This window comes from Centruroides sculpturatus, unplaced genomic scaffold, assembly GCF_000671375.1.
Source record: "Centruroides sculpturatus isolate CEXI.00-Female unplaced genomic scaffold, Cexi_2.0 scaffold361, whole genome shotgun sequence".
Classification (NCBI taxonomy): domain Eukaryota; kingdom Metazoa; phylum Arthropoda; class Arachnida; order Scorpiones; family Buthidae; genus Centruroides; species Centruroides sculpturatus.
Window position 1 is genome coordinate 1 of NW_019385072.1, and position 12,778 is coordinate 12,778.

A 12,778-nucleotide genomic window follows, 5' to 3' on the forward strand; every position below is an offset into this window, starting at 1 on the left:
CGGCCATCTCAACAATAAGGACAAATCTTCGGATATCAAACAAACTACTACTTAACCCAAAGACCTTGCACTAGACCGAATAGTTCCTAAACTGTCTGACAGAGGGAGACACCATCAGAGTAAGTTGGAACGCGCCCGGTCGCTAGACGCTTGTAATAACGTCACCGTAAACAGGTTTTCAAATATAAACATATAGCTTCACTTGTTCTCTGGCCGAGTGGACTCCGTCTCCGCTCATAGTGGCGGTGACCAGACCCTAAACTAGGGGTGGCCAACAGTTCTTGCCCCCGGGCCGAACCAGAGGCTGCCCTAGGAAGATTTTGAGGTGGGGCGAGATCTCATTGTGGTGTCACCCCGTAGAGACTGAATTGTAGATAGAGATTACAGATACATTTTCACACTATCATACTATATCAACACCCTACACTGTACTTAGGAGATTTGTAATGGAGGGTTAATTAACTCTAAACGCACAGTGAGTTGTTCACTTTTTTTTTAGGCATCAGAATTTTTCATCAAGCTATTCGGAGTTGAGTAACTAATATTGAAAGATTGATCGCGGCCCAGATAAAGTCATTAGACGGGCCGTATGTTGGCCATGCCTGTCCTAAACACTGGCATTCAGTCGTGGGTCTGCTAGAGGTAAGCCTTATGTAACTGTGATGTTTCTTGTTTTTTGTAGAAAAATTCTTGCAGCGACTGTATTTGTTTGTAGATTAACTATGTTTATCAGGCCATGTCCACCATCTTTATGTGAAAGGGTTAACTTTTCTGTGGCAGATTTAGGATGTTGTTGTTTATGCTTAGTAAGTGTTGTTCTTACATTCCTTTGGAGGTGCTCAAGATCTGCTTGAGTCCAATTTATAACTCCAAAAGAATGAGTGAGTACTGGGACGACATGTGTGTTAAATGCAAAACAAAAAGTTAAAGCAATAAACTGTATTCTGAGCATAGCATTTAACCTACTTTGGTATTCTTTAATTAATCTTTGCTTTATTTGTGTATGTTCTGTTAGTTTGGCCTGTTGGAATCCTAAATACTAGTAGAACTCACTCTCTTTGGATACAAATTTGTGCAGAATATCCTCCCATTTTCAGCAGCAATGCAAAATTTGCTACCTTTTGCTAGTACATATTTGTGTGAAAAAGGGTTCTCAACTATGGTCGATATGAAAACAAAAAACGCAATTGATTGCGATTAGATGTCTGCATGCAGATAGCATTAAAAACAATTGAACTAAGAATTAACAAATTAGTTGAGGATATTCAGCAGCAGAAATCTCATTAAATTATTTTTGAATATTTTTTGTTTTTTCTATGAATTTTTAAATGTTTATTATTTTATTTTTTGTTAAAAATTAATGAGTTTTTATGTTTAACTGTGAAGTTTCAATGTTATTTAAATTGATAATGACATAATAAAGTTATGTTTTACATTTATTATATAAAAAAATAAAGCAATAATAATAAAAAACAATTTATTATAGATAATTTAACAAATATAAATAATTTTTTTGTGACCCCATTTTTTTAATGATGATAAAATATTTGGTGGGCCATGAGTATAAAAAGGTTAAGAACCACTGCTATAACTACCAAGAGCTTGCAAACAAACACAAATTATTAGACATCCATGAAACATACTACAAATACTTTCCACAGATAGTACATTTTGTGCATGTTGTTTTCCAATACTATTACAGAGACATAATCACAGATAAAACAATTTACCACGAAAGACCAGACATTGACAAACACAATAAAATCACATACATTATAGACATATCCATTCCAAACACTGACAATATAACAACTGAACTTCCTATCAAATACTGGAGGTAATATACTTCCTTCTACCTGTATAAAAACCTTCCAAATCTCCAGTGATACTCGTTTAAGCAAACGTTTCAACCCTACCAGGGTCTTCATCAGGCCACCGTTATAAAAATTCAAACAGTGCGAAATCAAACAGGAACCAAATAAATGCGATTCAAATCTTTGAACGTCAACGTTAATATCAAAAATAGAACACCACACTCTTGTAGCGATGTCGTCAAAGCAAGTGCAAGTTGCGCGTGCTTTGACGACATCGCTACAAGAGCTGTTTGAATTTTTATAACAGTGGCCTGATGAAGACCCTGGTAGGGTCGAAAACGTTTGCTTAAACGAGTATCACTGGAGATTTGGAAGGTTTTTATACAGGTAGAAAGAAACTGACAATATACAAAACACATGCACTGAAAAAATTAGCAAGTACATAGACCTCGCCCAGGAAATAAGACATACTACAAATACTTTCCACAGATAGTACATTTTGTGCATGTTGTTTTCCAATAATATTACAGAGACATAATCACAGATAAAACAATTTACCACGAAAGACCAGACATTGACAAACACAATAAAATCACATACATTATAGACATATCCATTCCAAACACTGACAATATACAAAACACATGCACTGAAAAAATTAGCAAGTACACAGACCTCGTCCAGGAAATAAGACATCTATGCATAAGGTGCTTATTGTACTTGTCATTCTATCCTCTACAGGTGTCATACCACACACATTACACAAAAGCCTGGGAACATTACAATTGAATAGAAACAGATACATCACACTACAGAAGGCTACTATACTGAATACATGTCATATTGTTAGGAAATTCCTGAATACACACTTCTTTAATTTCTGTTTTGTTTTGGTTACTATGCCTTGACTCTGGTCTGGCATAGTACACGGCCACTGCTGTCAACTGTGTATAACTCACTAAACCCAACATAATAATAATAATATGTGCAGAGACTAAATGACTAGGAGTTGATCATTAAAATTTGGTACATAGTTAGGATACGTCATGAGAATGTACATGAAGGAAATTTTCAAAATTTCCCCCCGGGGAGAGGAGAGGGTTAATTACAAAGTTGTTCTTTTCATTTATTTAGCTCGTTTCTTAAAAAATCTTATTTAAATTTACCAGATAATAATAGAAAATTTATTTAAATTATTATTTAAATAATTTTATATAACAGTATATAAGGTATATAACCTTATATACTTATATATATTTGTGTTATATATAAATCATATATAAATAAATAAAGTATATAAGTAGAAAAGTCCCAAAGAACAGTTGATATCTACCTCAAAATTAACAAATATACATAAAAACAAAGACAACAATTACATAAAATTAAAAATATATTACATTACACATTAAATACAATATAAATTAAAACAATAAAGTATAAAAGTTATTTCAAATAATTTGTTTTTGAAGAACTGCTTTTCTTTGATGTGCTTTGATGCTCTTCTGACATACAATAACACTGGACAACAAAAAAAATGTTTTTGAATGTTTCCTTTATTTCATGAGTGAAATCTTACTAATTTTGGGGTGAGAAAATTGAATATGACAAAGAAAAATTTTTATTAGCTCTAGTTTCTGTGGTATACAATAGGCGATTTTAACAGCATTAGAGAAAACGATACATTTTAATTACATGTGCTAACAACACTGAAAGTGCTTTTGAATTTTTTTAAAATTACAGTAACATTCTAAGAGTTCTAAATTAATAGAAGAATACCTGGCAGGTGGTTTGGTGTAAAGAGAATCATGTGGTGACTTCATGAGATTGTTTTCTTTTGGCTTGCCTCTTGTGAGTGAGTTCTGGTGCATCCCTATACACAGACCAGCAGTAATCCGCAAGCATTGCTTCATTCCAATGGCCCTGATATCTTTGTTCCAATACAGAAATATCCTGGTGGAATCTTTCCCCATGTTCATCACTGATAGCTCCACAACTAGGAGGGAAAAAGTCTAGGTGGGAATGGAGAAAATGGATTTTGAAGGACATGTTGCATCTGAGTTGATGATATTTTTCCAGAAGTATTGTCACCAACTGAGTGTAGTTATCATCTCTTTTGTTGCCTAAGAATCCATGAATAACTCCCTTTAAGGCTTCCCAAGCTTCCTTTTTCTTTCCCTCCAAAACATCCTTTACAAGTTTTTGAATTTGTGACCCAACAAAAATACCTTCCTTAATCTTTGCATCACTCAATCTAGGAAATTTCTCTCTTAAGTACTTAAATGTCTGTCCTTTTTGGTTCATACCTTTGACAAAGGTTTTCATTAAACTCAACTTGATATGAAGAGGTGGAAGAAGAACGTCTTTTGGGTCCATGAGAGGCTCGGCAACGATATTTTTCTTGGTAGAGTCAAGATTTCTTGCAGGCAAGTCCGCTTGAATGTAATGTAATTTCCTCTCCCTACTGTCCCACATACATAAAAAGCAACAGTATTTAGTGTACCCAGTTGCATTCCTAAGAGTACAGCGATGACTTTTAGATCACCACATTTTCCACTTGTGCTCAGCATAATTGATTGAGTCAAGGAGGGCTGTCATGTTTGCATAAATATATATTCTATAATAGCGTGTAGTTTTATTATATGCTGATCTCAGGAGTTTTACAGGAAAAATGCCAATGAAAATTTGAAATAATTGGAGATGCACTATTTTGTAATGAAACATTTTTTTTACAGATTTTACTATAAAACCTCTCTCATATATTTTGTATTATTTAGATTATGTCAATCATTTTAAATTATAATTTAAAATGAATAAAAGCTTTAAATCTTTTGTGGACCATATTTTAGCTCTTGCAGACCACTGGTTGGGAACTGCTGCTCCAAAGCAAGAGCTAATCGGTCATTTTTATAGTGATTTTTGAATTCAGCAGATGAAAATACATAAGAATATACTAATTTTGAGCCTGAAACAAAATCATTGTCGTCCAGTGTAATTAATGATGCTACAGTACATTGTCCTAAAACATTTCCTAAGTTGGAAATAACTTGTAACTCATAAGTCTTAACCATATTTATATTTATATATATTTTACCAATATTTACAAAAAGTAGCAAGCATACAATTTAGTGGATACTATTTATTTATAAGCATGGGAAAATTTTTAAGTTTATTTCACCCAGTCAACCATCACCCATTGTGAATTGCACAGTTGACCATCGCCTAGTTGTCATGTACTCAAAATTCTTCATTAGCTCTAACTACCATCCTATGTATAAAATTTATATTTAATTCATATAAAGTTATTTTTTATATATTAGTTTTGATGAATGACTCCAAAATGAAAACAAAGACATGCAAGTAATCAATTTCTTTGCACAACGTTAACAATAAAAATATTTATTCTCATTCAAATAATTCTTTTAAAATGCAAAGTGGTGTTTAAAAACATTTATTGTTTTTTCCAAATGTCTTTATTTTTATAACTTTAAATCTAAAAACACTTCTTATCATAAAGAATCACAAAAATATTTCAATTTCTAATACAGTAGAGCGTCGATTATCCGAATCAATTGGGGACTGGGGTTGTCTGGAAAATCAACATTTTGGATAACTGATTATGTACAAAAAATACATTAATTAATCCCATGTTGAAATTTTTCTCCGTTGCGTGTCACTCCGCGTTGAATTTTCGTCGATATTAAACCTAATGTAAACTTTTTAAAATAATAATCGTGGCTATTGTATCATTAAAAATTATTTCTTTATTTTTTACAAACAAAATAAATATATTGAAAATAAAAACAAAAAAAAAATTATACTTTAAAAGTTAATCTAGTATCAAAAACGTTTGATTCAGTACGACACACAGTCCTCAGAAATACACCACACAAAGTGTCAGTGCTGCCAGCTAAAACACACATCAACAAAAAAAATATTAGTAGCCCAAGACATAGCCAAAGATTTCAGCGCCACAGCACTAGCAAAAATTTAAATTTGCCGACTGGAATTCTTTCGGATAACCGATTCTCTACTGTACCATGCTGGCCAAACTGCCACTTGCAAGCAATATACAGCTCTTCTACATTCTACTGCAGTTCTTGTATACTTATGCAATCTTTTCATAAACTTCGTACATATACTACTTATACACATGTAATACTTTTTGTAAGTTTGCTGATTATTTGTAGTTTGATATATATATGAATTGCATCTTATCCTTGAACAGGCAATTAAAAACTGAGAGTATGTTTGTACAAATGGAATCTTAAGATTTTAAGCAGTTAGTGTCCCAAACCTTCTACCAGTAACAAACAAAGAAACATTGATATGTACAGTACTTAGATAAAAGAAAAATTTAATTTATATTAAACCTACTTTCTCAAACTTATTTTACAAGCCTTTTTTTACATGTATCCAAATGTATGTATTATTAGGATTAACTTAACAATGATATTTAGTAGAATAATGACAACCATAGTATTTTAGCTATATATATATATATTACACACTATATAAAGTAGCATTCAAGTAGAGAATACAGCTCTCTTGTATTTCTGTTAGGTGATATATGGCTCCTATTGTGACAAGGTTTGGCCAACCCTGTATTACCACTGTTCTAATATATCTACACAAAAAAGTTTCCCTATCAAAAGAATATATAGGCTAATTTGTTTTTTGGCTATAAATTGAACATGCTGCAACTTTTAAAAACAAAAATAAGTTTACAAAAATTATATTTTTTTTTTATTCATATCATATGTCAAATTTTATAATAATAATAATTTAAACAAGCATTTATAAACATAAGTTATATTTCAGCATTCTTTATTTGTAATGTTTTAAATTACTGTATTCATTCTTCAGTTATTTAACTGTTTAAAGATCTGAGATGAGCCATCATCCAATCGAATCCTAGGGACAGATTTTTAAGGCATTCTACGGACACTAGACATATCTAGATATACAAAAATTTGTATATGTAAGTTTCTTGATGTATTTTATTTACCTAATCATGAATTTAAACTGTTAAAATCACTTATATTTAAATATCTATAGAATTACAATAAAATTGAATACAAAAAAGTCAAAAATATTAAAAGTAGATTGAATAAACCTTAATTTTTCAATATTAATTAATTACAAATGTAAATTTTAATTTTTACTGATTGATTTGTTAAAATAAAGTTCCATCACATTACAAACCATTTGACTGGCTTAGAACTGTTTGTAATAGAGATAATTAAGACACAAACTAATATTTTTACTAATTAAAAATTATTCAAAAGTTTTTACCTACTGTATTTTCATAGATTGACTGGAATGTCAGTCTATCCAGATACAGAAATATCTGATTTCGTGATTTTGTATGGTAAAAAACTGGCATGCTGGTTTACCCCAGGGATTGCCAGCATGATGGTTTAGGTGAGGTTACAGTATACATCCTTCTTCAAAGGGTTCGTGAAAAAAGGGGGCAAATGAGTTAGGTCATGTGGCATCTCAGATGCCAATTTTTGTTCTAAAATTGTGAAACTATTGGCATCACATCAAAAATTACAATTATATGTTTAAATTCTGCATTTTGTCCTCTTTCTAACAATGTAAAATACTCATGAAATGCTATTGAAAGTGATTTTTTTTTTTTGTGCTTATTTTATTGTAATTTGATCCAAAAACACAAAATATAAATATCAAATTTCAGAAACTCACTGTAAATTATCTCAACTTTCACAAATTGACATTGGATTTGTTTATAATTGGAGAGTGATAAAGTTTTAATATCCTAATTTTGAAAAATCTATTACTTTTACCACATATTGTGGGTGCAGCCTGCACCACCACCTACTGGTAATTGTTTTACTACCCTGTAAACAACTCTCTTCCCAGTTGTAAATTGGTCAAATTATAATATTCTATTGTACTTGGAAGAATGTTTTCTTTAACATTTAACAATTAGTTTTGTCAGATCCAATTGTGCTGCAATTTGAAAAAATTGTAGACCTATAAACTTCCACTGTTGTCTATCCACCTGTCTTTCCTTGATCTCAAGAATGGAGTTAGATACAGTGGTACCTCAGGATATGAAATTAATCCATTCCGAAACTGAGATCGTATCATGAAAATGTCGTAAGGTGAATCATTTTCCCCCATACGATTACATGTAAAAACCAAATAATTCGTTCCAACATGAAAAACACACTCAAATTAAAGCTAAGTAGCACATTAAAAAAATAATAACTATAGTAAGGAAAACACTGAAAAATGCATTTTGTAGTTGTAAATGTATAAATAACCATAATAGAATAATAATTGATTAAAAAAAAATGTAGTTTTATTTGCACTTTACCTTTGAGGATAGACAATGTGGAGGTGTAAACTGGTGGTGGAAGAGAGGAAGGGAAATGATACTAAAACTTAACTTACATAACATAATGTAACAATAACTTAAAAATAACTTAAAAAAGATTTTTTAAAAATTAGTGTTGTTTTATATACAGTAGAGCGTCGTTTATCCGAATCAATTGGGGTCTGGGGTTGTTCGGATAACTTATTTTTCAGATAACCAATTATGTACGAAAAAATATATTAATTTATCCCGTGTTGAAATTTTTCTCCATTGCATGTAGCTTCGTGTTGAATTTTCGTCAATGTTAAGCCTAATGAAGACTATTGTATCATTAAAAATTATTTTTTTATTTTGTACAAATAAAATAAATATATTGAAAAATATAAAAACAATAAAAAATTATACTTCAGAAGTTAATTTAGTATCAAAAACATAAAGTATTTGAGTAGCCGAAGACATAGCCAAAGATTACAGCACCACAGCACTGGCGAAAATTTAAATTTGTCGACTGGAATTCCTTCGGATAAACGACGCTCTACTGTATTTATAATTTTTAAAAATTTTTATTTACTGTTTTTGCTTTTTTTCCTTCACTTCCACCAGCACTTTCACTGGATAGAGGTTGCTTGGTAAAATATCTATCCAAAGAGGTTTGGCTTTGCCTACTTTTTAAAATGTTTCTAAAATGACTTAGGCAAATGTTATTACTCTGAGCAGCAATATGGCCAGTATGAACCTTTTCAGGATGTTTCTTTTCAATAAAATTAGTCACTTTCTGATAATACCTCAAGATTTCCTTTATCGAGCAAGATCCACGAGGAAGCAAACACGCGGACTGAGACCAATGAACAGAAGTGAATAAAAAATGGCACTGTGAACTAATGTAACGTCATATGGTGAGTTTTTGTTCGTATTGTGGAGCAAAAATATGTTTGAATTTCATGTCATATCCTGAAAATTTCATATGCTGGGGCATTCATATCCTGAGGTACCACTGTAGATGAAAAACAAGACCAGATATGGAAAGCTTAGGGGTAGGAGACTCCAATTAGCTATATATGAACTCCCAATGCAAACCAGAAGTAACATTATTTTGATTCAAAACTTTCCCCTGAAAGGAGTTAATAAATGACAGGCATGACCATTATTAACAGAAACATATGCTGTATTGGGGCAAGCCACTACTAATTTAAGGTGGAGAGCATATATTTTAAATTAAATAAATTAAAAATATGAATAAAATTTACAGCCCAGCATGCCATCAACAATGATGGCACAAGATTGAGAGAACATGAGGTAAATGACAGATCATTTTCAATCATTGTTCTCTAGCTTTAATTTGTGTATTCAAGTTTTATATTATAAACAACCAGCTATTATATCTATATCTATATATATATATTAAAATAGACATGTGTGTCCCTATATTTCACTTTTCAGCCAAAACTACACATCACACATGAATGGTGTTTGTATGGGGTAGTAGCCCCAAGTCTCCATTCGTGCACTATGGTGGTTGTGTCTCGATAGCTATAAGGGTGTATGTGGGAGTTTATGGGAGTTTAAAGTGGTTGACTTCGAAGATTTTCTATTTCAATTTTAAAAATGTTCAAACCGTTTTAAATTTGAATTCAAATTCGAATTGGTTCGATTATAGAATGATTGTAAACGTTCCAGAAAATTGATCAAATTGAAAATAGTTCGTTTGACTGGACGTAAAAATTCTCTAATTAGTCTGGAAACGGGGGACTTAATTCTTGCATTCTGTGCTATAAGGGTGTGGGAGATAAGAGGTTGAAAGTGGTTGACTTCGAAGATGTGTAACAATGGAAGTGTCAACAATAGAAGTGTTAACAATGGAAGTGTTGAGTAACAAAGGAAGTGTTAATATAAAGCGGCATGCAAGATTTACAGGTGGTCTTTTGCATTTTTGCGGGAAATCGAACATATTTTTAGACTCATGTAAAAATTCTCTAATTAGTCTGAAAACGCGTAAGATTGGCTATAATGTAATTATCTTAATCTTCACTATCGTTACTTTTTGCCCAGTGAAGCGGGTCCTTGCAGCTACATTCTAGATTACTTAGAAAAACAGTCTTTTATATATATATAAAAAACCTATATTACATACAAATAAAAACCCAGCGAAGCGGGACCTTGCAGCTAGTGTTATATATAAACTTCTCACTTTAATGAAAGAAAACAGTCTGACCATCAATTAGACAGTTTTTCCTTCTTGTTATATGCATCAGCCCTATAGATTATAAGTTAATCTAAACAATAAAAGAGTGACCTTTGAAAGTTTAACTTTTCTTTTAATCATCTTGTATTTCACTAAGTTATTTCTGGCAAGTAGATATGACTAAGCCACAAGTTAGTGGCTTGTGAAGAGTCAGTAGGTGCCACAAATTTTATTATTCAGAGTTTCAAATGTCCTCTCAAGACCAAAGCACAAATTTTAAACATTTAAGTGTTTCTTACAATATGCAGCAGGGCATTCATTAACAAGCATAGTCAGCTCATGGCATTACTAAGTCAGGACCATTTTAATCATCAAACATAATAGGCATATACTTAGAGCCTGGGAAATTACACTCATTGCCATAAAAATTAGCACACCAGGAAGGAGTTGTCAGAATTGAACAAAATTGTACATGTATGAGTGTAATGGTGATATAAGTAAGTGAATACAAAATGAAAGCAAAAGGAAAAACTACATTTACTGCAGGAAAAATAACAAATGAAAGGAGATTCTAGCATCCTGTTGGGCCACCTTTAGCATCAATACATGACAGCATGCAATAGAGGTGGGCATGGAGGCATACAGGTGCTGCATGGTATCCTGCTGCATCTCAGTCCACAATTGCTACAAGCAGTTCTTTAGTTTGGCCAAACTCCTAGACCAGGGGTGATGAACCTGTGGCATGTAATGAGAAATCATCTGGCATGTAACATATCATTTAATTTCAATTTATTATATCTGTCTTTTTCAATAATCCTGTTTTCAATCAACTTTTTTACATTTATTCTAATTAAAGCATATTACCTTGATTTCTTTAAATATCGTTATTCGAAGTCTGAAACTTTGATACACATAAAGATCTTTAAAGCTAAGTATGCTTACAGTATGACATGCAGACTTTTTCATTCATTGATTGTTTTTATTGCAAACAGCAGACATGCAGACTCAAAAAGGTTTACCATCCCTGTCCTAGACTGTGACTTGGCATCCCAGGTGATTCCAGACATGTTCAATTGGTGACAAATTGGAGGACTGGCAGGCAAGTGAAGTGTGGCAATGTGGCAGAGGTAATCCCATGACACTCTTGACATGTGATCAAGCATTCTCCTGTTGGAAAATGACTCCTGGGACCCCTGTCACAAGAGGCAACACATGTGGCTGCAGGATGTCATTAACATACCATTGGGCTGTCATGGACCCTTGGACCATTACTAGAGGTGACCAGCTTATCATATATGATGACACTCCAGACCATCACACTGGCAGTAGTATGGTGTGCCGCTCCAAAGTGTAGGGAGGATTGAGGCATTCACTACAAACATAGCTATTGTCAGTGCCCAAACTGAATCTGAATTCGTCACTGTAGATGACATGATTCCATTCCATTGCAGTTTAATCGTGTTGGGAGTGAACCACTTTCCAAATGGAGGTGACAGTGGGTGTTGTCAATGGCAGCAGCACACATAATGACTGCCACAATACCAAATGTTCCTCAACCAGATGCCTTGAAATGGTAAAGACAGACATAGGGGCCTGTAATGATGGTGCCATCTGTTTCCAGATGATGGACAACATTGTGGTTGATTGCCTGCATGCTTGTTGGAGGACCAGGTGGTCCTCTCAGCTAGTGGTCTGTCCTGGGCATCCCGAACCTGGGCACTGTATGTGCAAGCTCTCTTGTCCACTGGTCCCAACACCTCCCCAATGTTGTCAGAATAGCCTAGGTGGTGAACTATTTGGCAAGATGACCATCTAGCTTCTCTCAACCAAATGATCCTTCCCTTCTCAAACTCAGTTAGTTGTTCATATGATCTTTGATTGCAATGTAAAGGCATCTCTAGTGATATAATGTTCCACTACAACAAGCGAACTATAGACAGGATGCCTTTGCATGCTTTTTTATACAGTAGGCACTTTAACAGCCTCTGCTTGAGATTTATATGCATGCCAAGTTTTGCAGTGACATGACAACTCCTTCTTGGTGTGCTAATTTTTATGGCAATGTGTGTGTGGTGTATATTATCTATATAAATAAAAATGTAAATGTTCGTTTGTTCAAAATCTTAAATCTCCAAAACTTCTTAACCGATTGCTTTCAAATTTTGACACAATGTTGCATTCGAATATGCATGTTTTTATATTATACTAGCTGCAAGGACCCGCTTCGCTGGGTTTTTATTTGTTCATACATTTGTATGTAATATAGTTTTTTTTTATATATAAAAGACAAAGACTGTTTTTCTAAGTAATCTAGAATCTAGCTGCAAGGACCCGCTTCGCTGGGTTTTTATTTGTGGGCAAAAAGTAACGATAGTGAAGATTAAGATAATTACATTATAGCCAATCTTACCCGTTTTCACAGAATGCAAGAATTAGGTC

General features: G+C 33.0%; 1 protein-coding gene across 1 annotated transcript in view; it reads right to left on the reverse strand.

Annotated features, from left to right (window-relative positions):
• Positions 1-5,720: 5,720 nt before the first annotated feature.
• LOC111634242 overlaps positions 5,721-12,778 on the reverse strand; it is a 32,633-nt gene continuing 25,575 nt past the window's right edge. The window contains exon 4 of the mRNA XM_023378968.1: positions 5,721-6,768. Coding sequence (XP_023234736.1) covers positions 6,682-6,768 — 87 coding nt within the window. The 3' untranslated portion in view covers positions 5,721-6,681. The remainder of the gene's footprint in view (positions 6,769-12,778) is intronic.